Raw genomic sequence first — 21,441 nt, forward strand, 5'->3', positions numbered from 1 at the left:
ACTGCCCGACTCTGGCTCAAGGCTGAGGGGCCTGGAAGCCTCCCTGGAATGTTCTAGAAAGCTGTAGAGGACTTGAGACTGGGCTGCCCGGCCTGAAGTGACCTGCAGCAGGAGGAAGCAGCGATGTTTGGCGTGTGGGCTGTGCCCTTGCTGACAAGCCGTTTTTCTCGGGGGCCGGGGGTGGGCGGAGGACAGCGACAGAAGCCTTTTGTTTGCTTCCGTTTACTTCTGAGAGCGGGATATTTGCTTAGTTTCTAGCCTCCTGGCTGCACCAGCTCCACTCAGGGGGCACCTGGTTGGTGACCACATGCCAGGCCTCGGGTGTGCCCGAGTCCCTCCACGGTCTTGTAGGAAGTGAGATGATGGCAATATGTGGCCTGGAACTGTGGGCAGTCACTTGGCAATCCGGACTCAAAATATCGCTGAGTGTTTGCCGGCCTCCGTAAATGGCACAGCCCCACAGGCCTGGTGCAGCAGGCTTGAAGCCCCGCTCCGCTCAGGAGAGACTCAGGCACCCTGATGCCCCCCCCCCACCCCAGCCCCTGCGCATACCCCATACCTCTCCCCTACACCCCCGTCTTCGCCCCTGCCCTACACCCTCTGCCATACTTCCCTTGTCTACACCACTGCCCCTCACCCCTGAGTGTCTATACCTGCCCTTCACCCCTGGCCCTACAAGCCCACCTACACCTCCCTATGCCACCACCCAGGCTGTGACATGCCAGGGGATGTTGCCACAGGCCAGTCAAATCTGGGGTGAGAGGCAGTAGGGGCACCCTCTGGGGTGACCCGGGAGGGAGGGGGCACCCCCAGGGCTCGCGCTGGCTGGGGCAGATCCAGACTGTAAGGGAAGTCTTCCCTAAAGGTGCTCCCCAAAGAGCCCAGTGAGCCGGACACGCCGTGAACCCCTCGGTCAGCTGATGAGTGTCAAGGCCAGACCCCAGATTTCATCACCTAGAAACTGAGGATGGGGGCAGAGCAGGACCCGCTGCCGCTGAGCCACCTGAGCGTGGCGGGAGAGCACTGCGACCCCACGTGAGGAGCCCTCGCGCAGAGCCTGGGGCGCCCGCAGCCCAGGACGCAGGCGAATCTGGGGGTGGGTAGGGTCCCCAGGTGGGGCAGGGGCCCAGGTGATGCGAGGTCTCCAAGTGCGTCGAGTCCCCAGGTAAGCCCTGGGGCCGGCACCGACTTCCCCTAACGCTTCCTCCCGGCATCTTCGTCCGCTTGCTCACACCCCGCACCCCGCACCCCGCAGAGGTCCTTGGCCCCGCCCCGCCCCCTCGGCCTCGATCCGCCCCCTGGCCCCGCCCCCCGGTCCCACCCTGGATCCTGGCCCCGCGCCTCGGCCGTCGGCAGCCACAGCGCGCAGGCGCGGACAGGTGTGCGCCGTTTGAAAGAATGGCGCCGGCGGGGCGGCTGGTTCTGTGTGAAGAGGAGATCCGGGGGAAGACCGGGCTGGCGCCTCACCGCGGCCTGGGTGCGCGGCGGGCGGTGGGCGGCGGACGGGTGGGCGGCGCTGGCCGGGGGCGCGAGCTTCCCGCCGAGGTGTCGGCGGACCTGTCGGGCCAGAGGTGCCGAAACGCGACCGCGGTTCCCGAACGGTCGCAGGCCTGGGGGGGCGAGGGTGAGGGGTGGGCTGCGGGGCAGGCCGGGAGCGGGTGGGGAGCCCGGAGCAGCGGGGGGGGGTGTGAGGGGCAGGCCTGGGGGGGGCCGAAGTGGGGGAGGGTGGGGGAGGGGCTGGGGTTCCGAGCTGAGCCCCCGGAGAGGCGGGGGCCAAGCTCGGCCTCGCAGACCGCCCGCGGGGAGCTCTTCCGAGCCGGGTTTGCTGCGCCCTTGCGCCAGTGCTTTTCGCCTTGACCGATAAGGTCACTTGGGCTTTCTTTCCCCGTTAATAAGGTGCGTTAGGCTGATTTTCTGAAAAAGCTTGGAGCGCCTTCGTGTCTGGAGGAGGGGCGTGCCCTCCTTTAGTAGGACTCCAGGGTGTCCCGGACCCTGCTCCTCCTGTGCTCAGCACCTGTGGGCCCATGTCCTGAGGGATACGGGTCGCTAGTTTTCTGTTTTCCTGTTTTTGTCTAGTTTTGTCATCCACGTAATGCCCAACTGAAATAGTTGGTAAATTGCCCCTTCTTCTGTTTTCCAGAAGAGATTGTGTGAAATTGGTGCCGATTCTTCTTTGTTTGATGGAGTTTTCCAGTGAAACCTTATGGGCCTGGAAATTTCTGTATTTGAAGCTTCTAAATGACAAATTCAGTTTCTCTAGTCATTATAGAACTGTTTGTATCATCACCTTCATCTTAGGTGAGTTACAGTTGTCTGGGGTTTTGCGAAACTGGTTCATTTCATCTAAGTTGTTAAATTTATGTAGAGTTTGTGGTATTTCCTTATTAGCCTATTAATGTCTCTGGGGTCTGTAGTGATACCCTTCTTCCGGTCCATGTTATTGGCCATCTCTGTCTTCTCTTTCTTGGTCTTTCTGGAGGTTTATGGATTTCCTTAATCTTTTCAATGAGCCAACTTTTGTTTTTTCTCCATTGGTTTTCTGGTTTCAAATTTCATTGATTCTGTATAATTTTCTTTCTGCTGCTTTGCATTTATTTTGCTCTTCTTTTTCTTGATTCTTGAGATGAAAGTTTAGATTTCTGATTTGAGACCTTTTTAAATATAATATAAACATTTTAGTGCTATAAGTTTCCCTCTAAGCACAACTTTAGCTGAATCCACAAGTTTTGTTATGTTGTATTTTCATTTTCATTTAGTTCACTGTGTTTGTGTATTTCCCTTGACTTCCTCTTTGACCTATGGATTGTTCAGAAGTGTGTTCTTTTCATTTTTGTGTGATTGGAGGTTTTCCTAGTTTGTTTGGTATTTTTTTCTTTTTGTTATTGATTCTGGTGTGATTCCATTATGGTTAGAAAACATACTCTGTATGATCTTAATTGTTTTAAATTTGAAGTTTGTTTTATGGCCCAGGATCTGGTCTATAATGTTCCAAGTGCACTTGGAAAGAATGTGTACTCTGTCATTGACTGGAGTGTTATATAAATGTCAATTTGATCTTGTTGACCTGTGACGTTGTTCAATTCTTTTGTATCCTTGCTGATTTTCTGTCTAGTGATTCTCTTAATTACCAGAAGAGGGGTATTGAGACCCCTGACTCTAATTGTGGATGTATCTATTTCTCTTTTCACTTAAAGATCCTAAATATGTAGGCAACAAAGCTGTGCTATTTGGTGCATACATATTTAGAATTTTTATGTCTTCTTGTTGGGGTGACCCTTGTAGCATATGTAGTATTATTCCTCCTTATCCCTGATAATTTTCTACAGTGAGATATCCACTTTATCTGATATTAGTGTAGCCACTCCAGCTTTCTTTGGTTTGGTGTTCGCAGGGTATGTCTTTACCCATCTATGTGCTATTTCACCTTTAAGCCTACCTATATCATAATATTTGAAATGAGTTTCTTGTAGACAGTGTATACTGTATATCATTTTTAATCTACAGTGCCAATCCCTATCTTTTATAGTGTATTTAGACCATTTACATTTAATGCGTTAATACAGCAGAGCTTAAGTGAGCCATTTATTTATTTTTCTGTTTGTTCCCTTTGTTTTTTCTTCTTTTGTTTCCAATTTCCTGCCTTCCTGTGGTTTACTTGAGTATTTTTAGTATTCTATTTTGATTTACCTATTATATTTCTGAGCATATCTCTTTGTATAGCTTTTTTAGTGGTTGCTCTACAAATTACAGTATACAGTATGTGATTTAGCACAGTCTACTTGTGTGAACGGTTTATCACGTCAGGTGAATATAGAAATTTTACCACCATTTAGGTTTCATTATCTTCCCACTTTATAATTTAGTTGTCTAGACATTTCCCCTGCATACCTGAGAACCACAGTAATGATATGACTTTTTCTTTTTATAGTCATCCAACAGTTTAAATAGCTTAGGAGGAAACACTGACCCACATGTTTACCTGTTTCATTATTCTTTCTTCATTCCTGATGTCCCAGGTTTCCTTCTTTTATCTTTCCTTAATGTTTGAAGATCTTTCTTTAGCAGTTATCTTAGGGAGGTGTGCTGGTGACAGATTCTCTTAGTGTTTCTTCATTTGAGAATATCTATATTTCACCTTTAGTCCTGAAGGTTGTTTTTGGTGGATATAGATTTCTGAGTTTAAAGTTCTTTTCTTTCAGCAATGGAAAAATGTGAGAGCACTTCCTTTGTTTCAGCACCATGGTTTCTGAGGAGTAACTCCCTGCCATGGGAGTTGTTTCTCCTTCTGGGTAATGCCTCTCTCTCTGGTTGCTCTCAAGATTCTTTCATTGTCTTTAGTGTTCAGAAGTTTGATTCTGATGTGTCAGTTTTTGCCTTTATTCTGTTTGGGGTTTTCTCAACTTCTTGAATGTGTAGGTTTATGTGTTTTGCCAAATTTGGGAAGTTTTCAGCCATTATTTCTTTAACTTAAAATTTTTTATTTTTAGCCATACTGTTTTTCTTTTCTTCTTGAAACTCTGATTGGATCTCCACTGGGACCCCAATGACATGAATGTTAGATTGCTTTTTCTTCTTCCACAGGCCCCTGAGGCTCTGTTCATTTTTTTTAAGTCTGTTTTCTTTCTGGTGGTCAGATAGGACAATTTTGTTCAGTTTATCTTTGCATTTTATCTCTTTGAATTTTTTCCTCTGTCATCTCCATTCTGTTATTGAGCTGCTCCCATGGTTTTCTGTTTGTTTCTTTCAGTTAATATATTTTTCATTTCTGAAATTTGTTTCTTCTTTACATCTTCTGTTTCTTTGCCAAGAACCACTATTTTCTTCATTCATGTTCATAATTGCTCATTGAAGTATTTGTATATCAGTTGCTTTAAAATCCTTGTTAGATAATTCTAATTTCTGTCATCTCATTATTGGTATCTATTGATTGTTTTCTCTCATTCAGATTGAGATTTTCCTAGTTCTTGATCATTTTTGACTGGTCATTTTGATTGGGACTCTGCTTCCTATTTAAATCTTGTTACTCAGTACTGGCACTGCCTGGGTGCTGCCTTGTTGCTGAGGTGGTGGCCAGGCCCCTGTCACACACGTAGCAACTGCAGATGCCTCGTTACAGCCAGTCCAGGGCAGTAGTCATGTCCACTCACACTGTCCTGGTGCTGGCCACCGTGCGAGGCCAGGTTTACGAGGTACATTTTGTTTTTTTCTTGGCATTGGGCTGGAGTGGGGCTCAGGTTGTCAGGAGTCTGTCCTGCAAGGCCACCCCTCCTGGTCCTTTGACCATGGATATCAGACTTACCCGTATCTTTTGGTAGGTGTCCATGGGTGTTTCTGGGTGGCCAGCTTCTCTTGCACTCAGATCGGGATGTATGTACAGGAGACAGAACAAAACCAACCCTCAGTGCTTGACCATTTTCTTCAGGTCCCTAGACAGTCCCCACGCTTCAGAGTCGCCACGCTTCAGAGTTGCTTCCCGTGTTCTTGTCCAGGGTTTTTAGGTCTAATAAATGGGGAGGAATAGGGCGAAATATGTCTCCTCTGTCTTGTCTGGAACTGGAAGCCCAAAAACCAGTTTCATATGTAATCAAGATGTGTTTTAAAACAAAAGTTCCTGGGAAGATACTGGTGTATCCAGACACAGTGTCTTTTTCATTACAGAAGCTTACTTTTGTGCTGATGTTTGTCTAACGGCTGCTTACTGGGTGTGCCACGTAGAGGTGTTCGGTGCACCTCGTGTGCAGCTGGCCCTCACCTGTAACAGCACGGGTGGTCAGGTCAGCTACCGAGTGGGTTTCAGATTGCGATCCCTGCACAGAGGCCCACAGGCAGTGGGGCTGAGCAGTCAGGTGTGGAAGTGGGAACCCCCTTAGGAGGGTTTCCTGGTGAGAGGGTTTTGGAGGGAGAATAGATTATTGCAGTAATTTATTTTCAATAAAATAATAAAGTTAAAATCTCTTAATTTTCTATTCTTAGCTGAACTTTGGTCATTATCTATTCCTGGAACTTACCAAGAAAAGATTACTCACCTAGGAAATTCTTTGATGAATTTAACAGGTCTAAAATCTCTAGATCTCTCACGAAACTCCTTGGTTAGTCTAGAGGTAAGTTTTAGGTTTGTTTCTAGAAAGAAAATGTATTGCTGTCAATAGCAGTGGGTAGTACATTTATGGTAAATAAGGCAGTCTGTTTTATGACTATGCTTCTAGTACTTGTAAGCCATACACTTCACAGTGATTGTAAGTCTTGTGCTGATTTTCTTGTGTTTGCTGTGAGCTGGATTTCTTATGCATCACATTATGTCTTGGAACTACTTTAACGAGAAGTCATAGCTCTCTGATGAAGATGGTTGTATCTGTAAAGGAAATAAGATCAGGCCCGAAAGATGAATGTGTGCACGCCAGTCACCCTTCGTCCTTTATCAGCCGTCGTTCTCTTCATCCACACAGCAGGCGTCGGCTGTCCTCTCCCCGCGGTTGGCACGCGCGGCCGTCTCACCGTGGGGGCGCAGGACTCCCAGCTGAGCAATACCTACCCCCCTTGCTCTCCCGGTGATGGTGCGTGTGCGTTTCGGGCGCGTCTGTGAGGTTGGGGGTTGGTTCGTGTTGCCGTGTTTGTCCTGGCAGGGCATGGAGTACCTGGCGGCGCTGGAGCGTCTCAGCGTCTACCACATCCGCATCTCCTCGCTGGCGGAGGTCTTCCGGCTCCACTGCTTAACGGAGCTCGCGGAAGTGCACTTCCGGCTGTACCCTGTGGTGGAGAGCAAGTCTGACTACCGCCTCTTCGTGGTGCGCATGCTCCCGCGGCTGCGGCAGCTGCGTAGGCCGGCAGCACTCTGGGCCTCGCTTGGTGCTGCCCGATGGGTGTCTCGTGTTCTTGGGGTGATGGCGCTGTTGACCCTTCTGGAAAGGGAAGCTGATTTCCTCCTCTCACAGGAGAGCTGCCTGGAAGGTGGCAGGGAGCCCCTTCCTTGCGGCCACAGATGGCTGCTGGGCCACGGGCACAGGCATGGGCTGGCTCTGCTTTCTAGCTGTTCCTGGTGCCCTGTTTCCTGGCATGGTCTCCTGGGCATCGTCTCAGGCTCAGCTGGACACCTGGGTTCAACCTGATTTTACGTCCACCTGGGAGGACATGGGCGGGAAGTTCATAGTGCCACGCCCTCCCCAGGTGACAGGCACGAGAGTGTGAGGTCCTGTTGGCAGGTGCAGTCACCACCTTGGCTCAGTGGCCCGTAGCCTTAAAAGAACCGGATCTCTCAGGCTCGCAGGCTGAGCGACCAGGGTGCCCACCAGCCGTGCCCAGTCAGGAGGGTTGTGCTTGGGGAAGCCACAGCGTCTTCCCACCCACTGTCCCGGCTCTCAGGAGCCACTTTGCTGTGAGCAGTGTGGCCAGGGCACTGCTAATGCCCGCCCCCATGTCGCACTTCCCGGGGAGAGGGCATGCTGGCCGTGGAAACCCTGGGGAAGGAGGGCTTGGAGTCTCGGACCCGGGTCCTCCTGTGTGAAGTGCTGATTCGTGGTGCAGCGGTGTCTGATTGGAGGAGGGTGGTCCTTCTGTGCCCCCAGTGATCATGGCGTGTCCTCCGTCCTGAGGGCCCTTGACAGCCCGGGGAGGCTGGGGGGCTTTCGGGGCGTCTCCACCTCCCAGGGACTGAGCTACCCAAACCAAAATGAGACCAACATCATGGCAGCATCTGTCAGGTAAATGCTGGGCTCCATGGTGGGCAGACCATGGCTCTTGTCCTTTCAGGGTCTACCAGGGCCTGTAGACACCCCACCAGTGGCACCTCTCAGCTGCACACAGCTTGTCTCATGAACACCCCAGCTGCGCGCGTGCGTTGGCTTACCTCCTGGACCCCGGTCCTGGCGGGCCGTGAGCTCTGGGGAGCCTGGCCGCACCCTTAGGCTGTGCCTGCCTGGGCCTAGGGGCACTGACCCTCAGAGGCATGCTGTTTAGTTTCAAACCTACTTAGAATTTCGACATTTAATGTTAATTTTTAGATATTTGGGAGGATTAAGTGCTTGTGTTCTAACTTTTATTTGACTCTTATGTATCCTGTAAACAATTGAATTTGACTCTTTCACAGAAGCGTGACAATCCTTATGGAAAGTTTTTACAGTCTTCAGTCTTAAATCACTTGTTTCCGTTTGTGATGAAAGTTGTAAATTCAGTCTTAGACTGCTTGTATAGAGAAGGGGTTGTGAGAGCCTTCCCACACGTGAAAGGTGCTTTCAGACGTGAGGTGGGAGCATAACTGGGGCCAGTCAGTGCGGGAGTGGGGGACGCTCGGAAGGCCCTCTCTCCCAGCAGGGTGCCACCAGAGTGATCTGGGGCGCCCTGGGCCGGGGTCTGGGACAGTGCCGCAGTGAGGAGAGCATGCGGTCTGGGGGACAAGGTGGGTTTGCATCTAATTTTAGTCATATTGAGTTTGAATTTAGAGTGGAACCGTCCAGAGAAGGATGCTCAGAGTAAGGGACGTGGAACTGACGCCGAAGCGAAGTTCAGGCTGGGCAAGTAGAGTCACGTGTTGTCGGCATGACAGCAGCGTCCAGGCCCTGAGACGGGAGGCCCCAGGCTGGTGTGTGGTGGATGGCGTCCCTGAGAGGACAGAGGGGCTTCCAGGGGCGTCCCACGTGCGGGTCGGGGCTGCTGTGCGGTGGCCACACCTGTGGAAGTGGGTACTGGGCACCTCCTCATTCCCCCGTTTCTCACTGAGCTGGTGCACCTCCCGGGGTGCTGTGGGCTCAGTGCTCCCTAGGAGCTCTGTGGCAGCCATCCCGAGGGCCGAGCTCTGGCGTTTGGGAGGGGAGCCCCCCTCGGGTGCTTCTGAGGAGGTGCAGTTGTGGACGAGTGGGGTCTTCTTGGACCCAGGGCACACGCGGGGACAGTTTAAACTTGGCTCTGTCTCCTGTTCTGGTCCCAAGGATCTGAGGATGTAAACCCTGGGCGCCAACACATGGCCAGGGCGTCTTCTCTCCAGTGTGTTCAGGCTCCTCGCCCATGGACACCTGCTAGGGGTGTCAGTGTGGTTGGGAACCTCGCCCAGCACCCAGGATGTGCGTTAAGAGGAGATGAGAAGGACGAGCCTGCGTGAGAACTTGTGTGTGTGTGTTTCCTTTCCTGCCTCCGGGGCATCCGAGGTGCAAGCCTGGTGCGAGCTGCCGGCCCTCTGGGAATCAGTGCTCGGCATTGCTGGTAAACCAGATGTAGCCCCCGGAGCCCAGCCTTGCTTTCCTGGGTCTGCCCAGTGATCTGGGGGATGCCGTGGTGGGGTCAGCCCTAAGGGGAGGGAAGGTCCCCAGAACAAGGGATGGCAGTCCTGGTCACACGCCATGTGTGGCTGGCTGGGCAAGGGGGCACCTTTAGTCCTGAGGGGAGGCCGGCAGGCACACCGCGGGGTTTGGTTTTGGGCCCTGCCACCTGCCTCGTGGCCTGCTAGTTCCTCTGCGGCACCTCCACCCTAGATGACCGCCCTGTGAGGGAGAGTGAGCGGAGAGCATCCCGGCTGCATTTGGCTTCGGAGGAATCGTTGGACTCAAAGCACACCTTCCCGGCCGTTTTCGGAGTCGAAAGGTATGAACAGGAGTGGTATTAACTAAAGTGCCGATTGCCCCCTAGAGGACAGACATCCAGGGGAGCGTGGGGAGAAACGCTGGATACCAGCTGGGGATCAAGGAGACTGTGGGACAGCCTCTCTTCCTGTCGTCCACGTTTTCTATATGGTATTTTTAAAAATATTTAAAATGTTTATTAAAGTGATGGATGTAAAATATGTGGCACAAAAGACCTGCGGTGAGAGGCAGCAGTCCTTTCTCTCTACTCCTGGCCCGCTCCTCAGAGGCAGCCGCTTTCCCTTCTGTAACTGTTTCTGCTTCCAGGTTCTGTTTCAGTTACTTTCTGATCTCTAAACAACGCAGATCTTGGCTATTTCTGGATGTGAGCACTTTGAGCAGATCTGACAGCTGCTGGAGCCTCCTCTCCCCACCCTGGCGGTGTTAGTGCTTGGCTCTGCTCCTTCCCGCGTTCTCTTTCAGTGCTCTGTGACCAGGGCTCCCACTCTGCTTTGGCTGGGCTGTGGGAGCCTGTGCCCGGCTTCTCACCATCTCCCAGCTCCTGCCGTCTGCATCTTTATGTCTAACTTTAGATTGTCAGGGTGGGTAGTGTTTAAATGTGCTCTGAAAGCATACAGTCTTCATGTGTGTGGTGTTTACCTTGCTTGTGATGTACGAGGATTATATACTCCTTCTTGTACACCATTTTGATTTGTTTGAGGCTTTTAATAGTTTTCTTTCTCTCTCATTGTATGCCTTAGCTCATCTGTAAATTTCTCTAATGTAGAGGTCGGCCGACTTTTTTTTGTAAAGGGCTGGGGAGAATATTTTCAACTCTGTGGACCATATGATCTGTGCTTCAATTTCTAAACCCTGCCTTTGTAGTATGAAAGCAGCTATAGGCGATACATAAACTAATGATTGTGTTCCAATAAAACTTTGTTTACAAACACAGGCAGTGGGTCAGATTTGACCTGTGGGCCATACTTTGCCAACTTCTGTTCTAAGATCAGTTTCAAATCTCTAGAATCTCCCCTTCCCTCAGATGCCTCCCTTGGAGCTCCCCTCCCCTCACTTCCCTATTTCAAATCAAACTAATTGCTGGGTAGACAGCTGCACGTGGTACCCTGCGGAATGGTCTGTGTATTGTGTACCCCAGATTCGTATGCTGAAATCCTAACCCCCAGCATGATGGGTTTAGGAGATGGGGCCCATGAGAGGTGATTAGGTCCTGAAGGTGGAGCCCTCATGAATGGAATTGGTGTTCTCTTATGAAAGAGACCCCACAGAGCTTTCTAGCCCCGTCCACATTTGCGTGAGTTTTGTGAGTCACGTGGAGACAGTCCTCTGACTTTGGCCTCCTTTAATATTGAGTTGCCAGTTCTGGGTCTTTTTCCTTTCCGTATAAATTTTAGAATTAGTTTGTCAATATCCACAAACTACCTTGCTGGGATTTTGATTGGGATTGCATTGAATTACAGATTGAGTTGGGAAGAAACTGACATCTTGACACTATTGAGTCTTATCCATGAACATGGAATATCTCTCCATTTATTCAGTTCTTCTTTGATTTCATTTATCAGAGGGTGGTGATTTTCCTGATACAGATGTTGTACATATTTTGTTAGATTTATACCTTAGCATGTTGTTCTTTTGAGGCTAATTTAGGTTTTTTAATTTCAAATTCCAGTTGTTCATTGCTGGTATTTGACTTGTGTACAGCTGATGGTGACAAAGTACCATGGACAGGGTGGCTTAAAATAACAGAAACTTACTGTCTTACAGTTCTTAGGCTACAAGTCTGAAATCAAGGTGTTGGCAGGGTTGCTTCCTTCTGGAGGCTCTGGGAGAGAATCCATTCTATGACTCCAGCTCCTGGTACTTTGCTGGCAATTGTCGGTGTTCCTTGGCTTGTAGATGCCTCCCTCCAGTCCTTTTCTTCATATGGCTGTCTTCTCTCTGTGCCTTTTCACAGAACTCCGCATTGTGCTTGCCTGTCCTGTGTCCAAATTTCCCCTTTTTATAATGACACCAGTAGTATTGGTTAGGGCTCCCCATAATTTCCTCATTTTAACTCGATTACCTCTGTAAAGACCCTATTTCCAAATAAGGTCACATTCTGAAGTATGGGGTGTTGGGACTTTGGCATCTCTTTTTTAGGGGACACAATGTGACCCATACATCTTGAATTTTACAATCTTGCTAGAGTCACTTATTAGTTCCTGGAGTTTCTGTTTGTTTTTTGGTCGATTCTTTGAGATTTTCTACATAGATGGTTGGTATGTCATCTGTGAACAAAGATAGTTTTATATCTTCCTTCCCAATCTGTATACCTTTTATTTCCTTTTCTTGTCTTATTGTGTTAGCTTGGACTTCCGGTACAATGTTAAAAAGCAGTGGGTAGAGGGGACATCCTTGCCTTGTTCCTGATCTCAGCAGGATAGCAGCTGGTTTCTCACCACCAGGTGTGATGTTAGCTGTGGGCTTTCATAGGTGTTCTTTATCAGGTCAAGGAGGTTCCCTTTGATTCCTAGTTGACTGACCACTTTCATCATGAATGGGTATTGGATTTTGTCAAATGCTTTCTCACCACCAGGTGTGATGTTAGCTGTGGGCTTTCATAGGTGTTCTTTATCAGGTCAAGGAGGTTCCCTTTGATTCCTAGTTGACTGACCACTTTCATCATGAATGGGTATTGGATTTTGTCAAATGCTTTTTCTGTGTCTATTGATATGGTCATATGACTTTTCTTCTTGAGCCCGTTGATGTGATGGATTACACTGATTTCTTTCAAGTATTGAACCAGCTATGCATACCTGGAGTAAATCCCACTTGGCTGTGGTGTAGACTTCTTTTTATACATTGTTGGACTCAATTTGCTGATACTTTGTTGGGGATTTTTTCATCCGTGTTCATGAGGGATAACTGGTCTATAGTTTCCTTGTATTGTCTTTGCTGGTTCTGGTATTAAGATAATGCTGTCCTCATAGAATGAGTTAGGGTGTATTCCCTCTGTTTCTGCTTCTGTCTTATGGAAAAGATTGTAGAGAATTGGTATAATTTCTTCCTTAAATTCACCAATGAACCCATCTGGACCTGCTGCTTTAGGAGGCTATCAATTATTGATTCAAGTCTGTAATAAATACCAGTCTGTTCAGATTATCCATTTTTACTGGTGTTGGTTTTGGTAGATTGTGTCTTTCCAGGAACCATTCCATTTCATCTAGGTTATCACATTTGTGGGCATAGAGTGTCAAAGTGTTCCTCTGTTATCTTCTTGTTGTCCACAGAACAGTTCCTGCTGTGCTCCTTCTTTTAATTCTGATATTAGTAATTTGCGCCGTTTTTTCCTTAGGTAACCTGGTGGCATAGAGGTTTTTCCATTTTGTTGATCTTTTTAAAGAACTAGCTTTTGGATTGGTTGATTTTTTTTTTCCCGTTTTCAGTTTCATTGATTTTTGCCCTAATTTTTATTATTTCTTTTCTTCCTCCTGCTTTGGATTTAATTTGTTATTTTCTTAGTTTCCTAAGCTAGAAGCTTAGATTATTGATTTCGGAGCTTACTTCGTTCTAATATATACATTCAGTGTTACAAATTTCCTTCTACGCATTGCTTTCACTGCATCCCACAAATTTTGATAAGATGTATTTTCTTTTTAATTTAGTTCAAAATATTTTTATTTTGAAATATTTTAGTTCAAAATACTTCTGAGATTTCTTTGACTCGTGTTATTTGGAAATATGTTGTTTAATCTCCAAGTTTTTTGAGATTTCCCAGTTATCTTTCTGTTATTTATTTTATTACTAGTTTAATTCCACTGTGTCCTGAGAACAAATATCATATGATTTGTTTTCTTTTAAATATGTAAAAGTGTGTTTTAGGGCCCAGAATGACTCTGTCTTGGTGAATGTTCCATGTGAGCTTGGGGGGAATGTGTATCCTGTTGTTTGGATGAGGTAGATGTCACTACATCCAGGTGATGGGTGGTGCTGAGTTCAGCTATGTCCTTAGTGACTTTCTGACTGCTGGATCTACCCCTTTCTGAAGGAGAGGTGTTGAAGTGGATCCATCCATTTCTCCTTGAGTTCTATCAGTTTTTGCACCACGTAGTCTGATGCTGTCTTATTAGGCGCAGACATGTCAGGGGCTGTTATGTCTTCTTGGAGAACCGGCCAGTCGTCCTCACGTCATGCCCCTCTTTATCCCAGATCACTCTCCCTGCTCCGAAGTCAGCTCTGTCTGGAAGTAGTGTAGCTACTTCTGCTTTCTTTTGAGTGGTGTCAGCATGGTCTATTTTTCTCTATCCATTTACTTTTAATCTATGTGTCTTTATATTTAAAGTGGGTTTCTTTAGGTAACATGTAGTTGGGCCTTTTATTTTGATCCACGCTGACAACCTCTGCCTTTTACTTGGTACATTTAGACCATTGATGTTTAAAGTGGTTATTGATACAGTTGGATTAATAGCTGCATGTTCGCTGTTTCTACTTGTCGCCCTTGTTCCTGTTTTTGTCTTCTGATCGCTTCCTTCCTTTTGTGATTTTAAATGATCATTTTATGATTCCATTTTCTTTCCTTAGCATGTCAGTTATGTTTTCACTTTTAGTGGCTGCTCTGGAGTGCACAGGACAGGCAGACCTCGCTTTTCGTGCTTTGCTTTATCGTGCTTTGCGGATATCGTGTTTCTACAGGCTGCGGGTTGTGGCCACCCCGCGTCAGGCAGATCTGTTGGTGCTGTTCTTCCAGTGGTATTCGCTCACTTCATGTCTCTGTGTCGCACTTTGGTAATTCCTGCAATATTTCGCTCTTTTCCATCTCTTTATACTGTGGTGCTCTGTGAGCAGTGATCTCTGATGCTGCTGCTATGACTTGTGCAGGCTCAGATGACGGTGAGCATTTTTTAGCAAGAAAACATTTTTTAATTAAGGTATGTACATTGTTTGTTAACATAATGCTATTGCTCACTTAATAGACTACAGTACAGTGGAAACATAGCTTTTAGATGCACTGGGAAACCAAGAAAATGGTGTGACTTGTTTTATTGCAGTATTTGCTTTATTGTGGTGGTCTGGAGCTGAACCCTCAATATCTCCAAGGTCTGCCTATGTACATTTACAAGTACTCCAAGACCACTTTCAGACACTATACCACTTCACAGGTCGTGCAAGTACCTTATAATAACAAAATATTCCTAATTCCTCCCTCCTGTCCCTTTTATCATTGCTGTCATTCATTTCATTTATACCCAAACTATAACCCTGCGTGTAATACCTGAACATAACGTATTGAGTACATTGTTGCTATTATCTCAAACAAACTGTTGCCTGTTAGATTGTAAGAAAAATAGAAGTTTTTATTCTGCCTTCACTTATTTCTTCTCTGATTTGAGTTTCTGACCTGTGTCATTCTCTCTCTCTCTAAAGAACTTCTTTTAATGTTTCTTACCAGGCAGGTCTACTGGCAACAAATTCCCTCAGTTTTTGTTTATCTGAGAAAGTCTTTATTTCTCCTTCACTTTTGAAGGATAATTTTGCAGGGTACAGATTCTAGGTTGGTAGTTTTTTTGTCTCCATACTAAGTCTTTCACTCTATTTTTGCTTGCATGGTTTTCCCCTCTGGCCTATTTCAAGATTTTTTTCTTTGTCTTAGGTTTTCTCCAGTAGAATATATTCCTCGCTGTAATTTTTTTGGCATTTACTCTGCCACTGTTCTCTGAGCTTCCTGGTTTCTGTGATTTGGTGTCTGACATTAACTTAAGGAAATTTTAAGTCATCTTCAAATATTTTTTGGGTTCGCCTCCCTCTTCTCCTGGTATTGTCAAATGTGTATGTTACACCTTTTGTAGTTGTCCCACGATTCTTGGGTATTCTGTTCTGGTTTTTTTTCAGTCTTCTTTAATCTTTGCTTTTCAGTTCTGGAGGTTTCTATTGATATATTCTCAAGTTGCGAGATCCTTTCCTCAGCCATGCCCAGTCTAGAGCTCATCAGAGGTGTTCTTTTCTGTTACAGTGTTTTTGACTCTAACGCTTCTGTTTGCTTCTTTCTTAGAATTTCCATCTCTCTGTTTACATTCCCATCCGTTCTTTCATGTTGTCTCTTTTTTCCATTAGATCTTTTAGCATTATTTCTCATAGTTGTTTTAAATCAGGGTCTGATTTCATCCGGCATTTCTGCCATATCTGAGTCTAGCTCTAATGCTTGCTCTTTTTCAGTGTTGTTTTGGCTATTTGAAGTCCCTTGAGATTCCAGACTCATTTTAGGATGGGTTTTTCTGTTTCTGCAAAAAACGTCATTGGGATTTTGATAGGATTGCACTGATTCTGTAGATTGCTTTGGGTAGTATTGACATTTTAACAGTGTTAAGTCTTCCAATCAGTGAACGCGGGGTGTGTTTCCATTTATTTATCTCGTCTTTAATTTCTTTCAGCAGTGCTTTGTAGTTTACCTGTCCTTGATTATCCGAAGACTAAGCTACCACAGGGTTTAGGTGATCTGGTGCAATGTCCTGTTATCCAGAGGTGACAGTGGATACCCAGAGAGGCTGCATGTGTCCACTGTCAGGTTTCTGTGGTCAGACCCCGAAGGAGAACCAAGTCCCCTTCTTTCTGCAGGGATCTGGAACACCTTCAGTATGAGAAAATAAGGAATATCATTCATTGATCTCTCAAAGTATGATAAGGTATCATAAAATCAATATTCATAGTATGTGATTGAGTTCTATTTTGAAGAGTGATTTCTTAAGCTGTCTTTGTTGGAAATGAGGTATGTACCTCTGTATGGAGGGACGTCCTATTCTAAAACCTCACATTTCAGTTGGTAGGGAAATGTTTTCACTTAATGTGAAAATAGAAAGTCGGAACACCACATCCTTGAACTTGCTTTTTTGTTGGTTTGTTTTTTGGCCGCGCTACGTGGCATGGGGGAATCTAGTTCCCTACTAGGGATCGAACCCTCGCCCCTGCATTGGGAGCAGGGAGTCTTCGCCACTGATCCCCAGGGGAGTCCTCCTTGAACTTTCTTGATCGCACGTATGGCACTGTGGACGTGCTAGGAGATCCTAGCACAGGGGAGCTTCTTGGGACTTCTGTCCTTGAATGAATCCTGTTGTGGCGACCAGCTGTCCTGGCTGAGCCGCTCCAGCTTCACTGTGGTAGAGACACCAGCTCCTCCTCCTCGGAGACCTTGTGGCCGTGCTCGCGGTATAGGCGTCTCCCTCCCGGGGTCTGTACGGCTGGAGTGCTCTGTGGGCTGCAGCACAGCACTGGGTTTGCTTTTCTTTGCAGACTGCATCACTCCGGAGCCAAGTGCGCTGCCCCCTCGGCCAAGAAGTGCTTGTCATGGACGCGGGTGATGAGGCGGCCCTGAACCTCATTGCCGAGTGTGGGTGGGGCTTGAGCAGCCCTCCTGGGAGCACGAGTTCCAGCCAGCAGGAGCAAGAGGCCAGCTTCCAGCGCTCCAAGGTAGGCTGCTGCTCCAGGGAGAGGGCCAGCGCTTGCAGCCTTTCTGGGAGGTTGATGCCTTCTTAGAGAACTTACCTTTAAATGCAGAATCTTCATGAAATCTTGTGCACTTGTAAATATCAGTAATTTGGATCATGGAATTACAAAAGGAGAAGTCAGTGTATTTGAGGTGGATGTAGTCATGTTGCAGGGCTGTTTATATCAGGTCCCTCCTCAGATCAGTTACAGGGATAGGGAAGAAGTGAGATGTCTAAGCAGACAGGGAGGAAGCGTCCTGTGCCGGAGGGAGGGAGTCCCTGCCGGCCACGAGGGGACTCCCGGCTCCAGCTGCACGTTGGTGAGGACGTGCACGTGAACTTCATGCCCTTTGCGGGGGCTCTTCCGCCAGGACGTGTGTGTGAGCTTCAGCTCCATTGCTGCTGCTTCTGAGTTGTGGGTTCCTGAGAGCTTTCCATGAAGACGCGGCGGGCTGGGGCTTCCCTGCTGCAGGACCACCTCTGCCTTGGCGTCCCCGCCAGCTCCTGGGACTGTCAGTCTCTCTAACGCTGGCTCCCGTCCTGGGTGTATGGTGGTATCTCTTGTTGGTTTTAATTAGCATCTCCTGAAAACAAGTCACCACAGCCTCTCCATGGGCTCACATCTTCTGTGGCGTTTCTGTTCCTGTCTGTTCCCCTCCCCTTTTCTTTTCTTGGTGTTGAGGCATAAGACTTCTTCATGGTGTTTGAACACAAGCCCTTTCTCAGGTATAGTACTGCAAGTTTCTGCCCACTCTGTGGCTTGCCTGTTGTTTTCTAAGGAGTGCTCCCGAGAGCAGTGTTATTTCAGTGAAATCCAGTTCTTCGTGTTTCCCTTCGTGGTCGTGCTTTTTGGTGTGCTGCCCCTGCTTGTGGAGGGTTCCTCCCACGGACCGGTCCACGTGATGGGGGTCAGTGCTTAGGTCTGAGAGCCGCTCTTTTGAGTGAATTTCGGGGTGTGGCGTGAGATAGTGGGTCAGGCTGCCCGCCTGTCCCCCCACGTATGTCCACTTGTGCCAGTGCCATTTGTTGAGAAGACTGTCTTTCTCTTCATTTAATAACCTTGGTGCCCTTGTTAATTCAGTGGGCCGGAGTCTCTGGGTTCTGTTGACCGTCGTGTCTGTCTTGATTCCTCGGCCGAACAGTTTCTCCTGAGTGCGGCTGGGTCACCCTCCCCTGGGGCGCTGTGGGCAGTGACCGCTGCAGGTTCCCAGCAGGGTGGGCTGGTGTGTGTTATCCACTCGGCCTTCTTTTCCCGTTCACCCCACGGAAGGAGTATACTTGACAGATACGGTACACTGTTGGGAGCCTGAAATAAAGCTTTTAAAATGTTGTTTAATGCAGCAGAGCCACGGCATCTATTGAGTCCTGAGTCAGCACAGCAGCAGGAAGGGCCCGGGGAAGCGGAGGGGCAGCTCCAGCGGGGCTGGGCGGAGCCGAGGATGCAGGGCCGGCGCGTGGCGAGCCCCCCCCGCCCCGCCCCGCGGCGCTTTGCCCCTCGTCCAGGTGGCCCCGGCCCCGCTGCTTGCCCTCGTTCCTCTTCATTGTGTGTGCGCGCGACTCCCTAAGGTGTGTTAGGAAAGAATCTTCTCTATGAATGGAAGTTGACACTTGTAGAACACCTGTGGTTTAGGTTCCTGGTCTGTGCGTACACTCTGACTCACACACAGTTTCTTCCGGATACATACATGGGCCCAGTTATGACGGTGGCTACTGTTACAGTTTCAAAAATGAAAGACAAGGGAAATTAAATAAGTTAATTGAGAGTGTTGTTTGCACGAATATGGAAAAGGCGTCAGAAACCTCCCAGTGTGAGCGAAACTAGCCCCTGCCTGAGGCTTGTGCAGGTGAGCTCGTGGGGACTTTGGTGGGTCGTGATGGTGGCTGCCCAGTGCCCCGTGGCCACTGCAGAGCAGGCCGTGGCATCGAGGCACCAGCCGCATTTACTCCACGTCCTGAGACCTCACGTGTGTGTCCCTACACACGCATCTACACATGTATGTGTGCGTGGGGATGCGTGGATGCGTGTTCGGGTCCTGGATCCTGTCCGGCGCATGTGGCGTATCTTAGCGTCGTGTCTCAGACGCCTGTGAGCTGGAAGTGTTTCTGCGTCCTCCCATCGTCTACGTCCTGGAGGGTTTTGAAGCATTCAGACTGTGCTTCTGTGGGCCGGCCCCCAGTCCCAGTGTGGCTTGCTCTGCTGGCCCCTGGTGGCCAGGCTCAGCTGTGCTGTGTGGGTGTGGGCTTGTGTGGAGGCCCTGGGCTGGAGGTGGGGGACAGAAGAGCACAGGTCGCAGGTCAAAGTGAGGGAGCGCAGTGCCGCATGGTGGGGGAGGCCAGGTCCCCGGGCTGGGGGCAGGGGACGGCATGGAGTGGCCGGTGGGCATTTGAGTTGTGGGGGGCGGGCAGTGGGTCCGTCTGAGTGGATACGGCAGACCAGTCCCAGCAAAGGGCAGAGGTGGCCAGCTGGCGCTGGTTGGGTGGACTTGGTGACGTATGGTGATGGACAGGGAACTGCGGGGGAGGGCTGTCCCGGTGGTCTCTGGCTTGGGCCGCCAGATGACAGTGGTGTCCGTCCGCTCAGGTCACGAGCACTTGCTGGGGACGCCCTGGGTGTGGCTCTGTTCACGGAGCCCTGAGGGGAGACCTGGCCAGAGGGCAGCCTTGTGGGGCAGATTTGAGCCTGGGTGCCTGCAGAGTCCACGTGCAGGAGGGTCCAGGGCGGTCAGGCTGAGGGACCTCAAGAGGAGAGCCTGCCCTGGGAGGAGGGCCCTGGGCTGTGGGGTGCCGGGCCCCGAGGTGCCCAGGAAGTGGCTCAGCGGCTGGGGAGGGAGGGTCTTAGATCCGACGCATCGACAGTGTCTCCGGTAGGAACAAGTTGTTAAATCCCCTGTAGCTTCCAGATCTTAAGGTGTTACCCACTTGACTCATCTTTGTTACATATAGTTCTGGTGAGAGGACATACAGTAATCAGTGGATCCGTTTGTTGAAGTTACTACTTCAGTTCTGTTACTCTTTGGTGGATTTTCCATATTTGCGTGTGCACGTGCATCCGTACACAGGCACACACATGCATGCATGCGCGCACAGCTGTTTAACTTGCAGTGCCGGCCCCTGAGCCCAGGGCGCCTGGTGGTGAGGGCTCTGCCCCCTTCTCTGTTGCAGACCCCACCGACCCCACCCTGGCTCAGCCCCTCCTTCTCAGAAGACAAGTTTATTGACGCAAAAGGGGTTAAATCCTTTGCCTGCTCGGAAAAGCACAGGAAGCGAAGGGTGCGTGGCGGGATGCTCCGGGCCCCTGCGAACCAGGAGTGTCTGAGCTGCTTGGAGGAGGGCCGGAGCTGGGGCCCTGTTCCCGCTCGGCGGCCTGGGGGCCCGAGCAGCAGAGGCCACACAGTGTGCGTGAGCTGAGCCAGGTGTGGAGGCCATGGGGCCGCCGTCCTCTGTCAGGCCGCGTCTTCCTTCCTCAGTGCTGACACGACCCCGAGGTGAGCGCAGCTCTTAGGTGAACTGCTCCGCGGCGCTGTCACCGCCCCGTTCTCTTAGAAGCGCGCTCCCAGGCTGCTCGCCTCTCCCCGTGGTGCAAAGGGCCTTGAGGTGGAAGTGTCCTCCCAGGGGCGCTGGCTTACGCGGCCTCCTCGTCCCGCCGGCTGGAGCCACCCACGGCGCCCTCGGGAGCGGGGGTCCTGGGTGTGCATCCTTTGGCTCTCCGAAGACACATCCTCGTTTGGGAGTGCAAGTTCTCGCCCAGAGTCACCCAGAGCGGTTGTGGACGATGCTTTGTCACCCTTGTCACTGGCCCAATTGGAGATGGAGACATTCTCAAAGTTTGGGGCACGGGTGAAGACCACCCAGCAGACAGTGGGTGGCTTGCCCTCCGGGCTCGCGGGGCAGGGGGCTGGCCCTGCCACGTCACTCCCAGGCTGGCGCTGGGGGAGAGTGTCCCAGCAGAGAAGGGGCACAGGTGCCCTGACAGGGGCTGCGGCCCAGGGAGGCCGGGGGCTGGGACTGGAAGGGGGCGTCCCACGAGGTTGGTGAGGGGAGCGCCTGGCCCCCTGTGGTTGGTCCTGAGCTGGAGACATAGAATCAGGGACGCTGGGCCCATCGTAGGTGGTGGGTGGCTTCCAGCCGCAGGCCGCGGGGCTGAGCTCTGCTTTCACGGCTCGTCTGGCCGCTGTCTGTTCGCCTCTTTAGTCTCTCACTGGATTGAGTGAAGGAAGGAAAATGAGGACTTGCTTGAGCTGGGAATGTGCTTGGGCCTTCCCTGTCCCCAGATGGGTGTCACCCCGGGCGGAGCCTCGCCTGACGGGCTGGCCCTTGCTGTGGGGTTGGGACTTTGCAGGAGGGGCGCTGCCTGCGGCGCCCCCTCCTCTGAGCACTCTGACCCTGTGGTGAGATCGTCCTCTTGGAGAGGGCAC

General features: G+C 49.8%; 1 protein-coding gene across 1 annotated transcript in view; it reads left to right on the forward strand.

Moving 5' to 3' along the window:
- The first annotated feature begins 1,398 nt into the window (after window positions 1–1,398).
- Window positions 1,399–21,441, forward strand: part of CEP72 (centrosomal protein 72) — a 39,231-nt gene continuing 19,188 nt past the window's right edge. The window contains 9 exon segments of the mRNA XM_089908355.1: window positions 1,399–1,477; window positions 5,974–6,101; window positions 6,624–6,816; window positions 9,462–9,570; window positions 16,833–16,876; window positions 16,879–17,009; window positions 17,806–17,934; window positions 20,189–20,421; window positions 21,298–21,414. Of these exon segments, the coding sequence (XP_089764481.1) occupies window positions 1,399–1,477; window positions 5,974–6,101; window positions 6,624–6,816; window positions 9,462–9,570; window positions 16,833–16,876; window positions 16,879–17,009; window positions 17,806–17,934; window positions 20,189–20,421; window positions 21,298–21,414 (1,163 nt within the window).

This window comes from Delphinapterus leucas, chromosome 3, assembly GCF_059928025.1.
Source record: "Delphinapterus leucas isolate spDelLeu-1000000601 "Yukka" chromosome 3, BTC_Dleu_Yukka2, whole genome shotgun sequence".
NCBI lineage: Eukaryota > Metazoa > Chordata > Mammalia > Artiodactyla > Monodontidae > Delphinapterus > Delphinapterus leucas.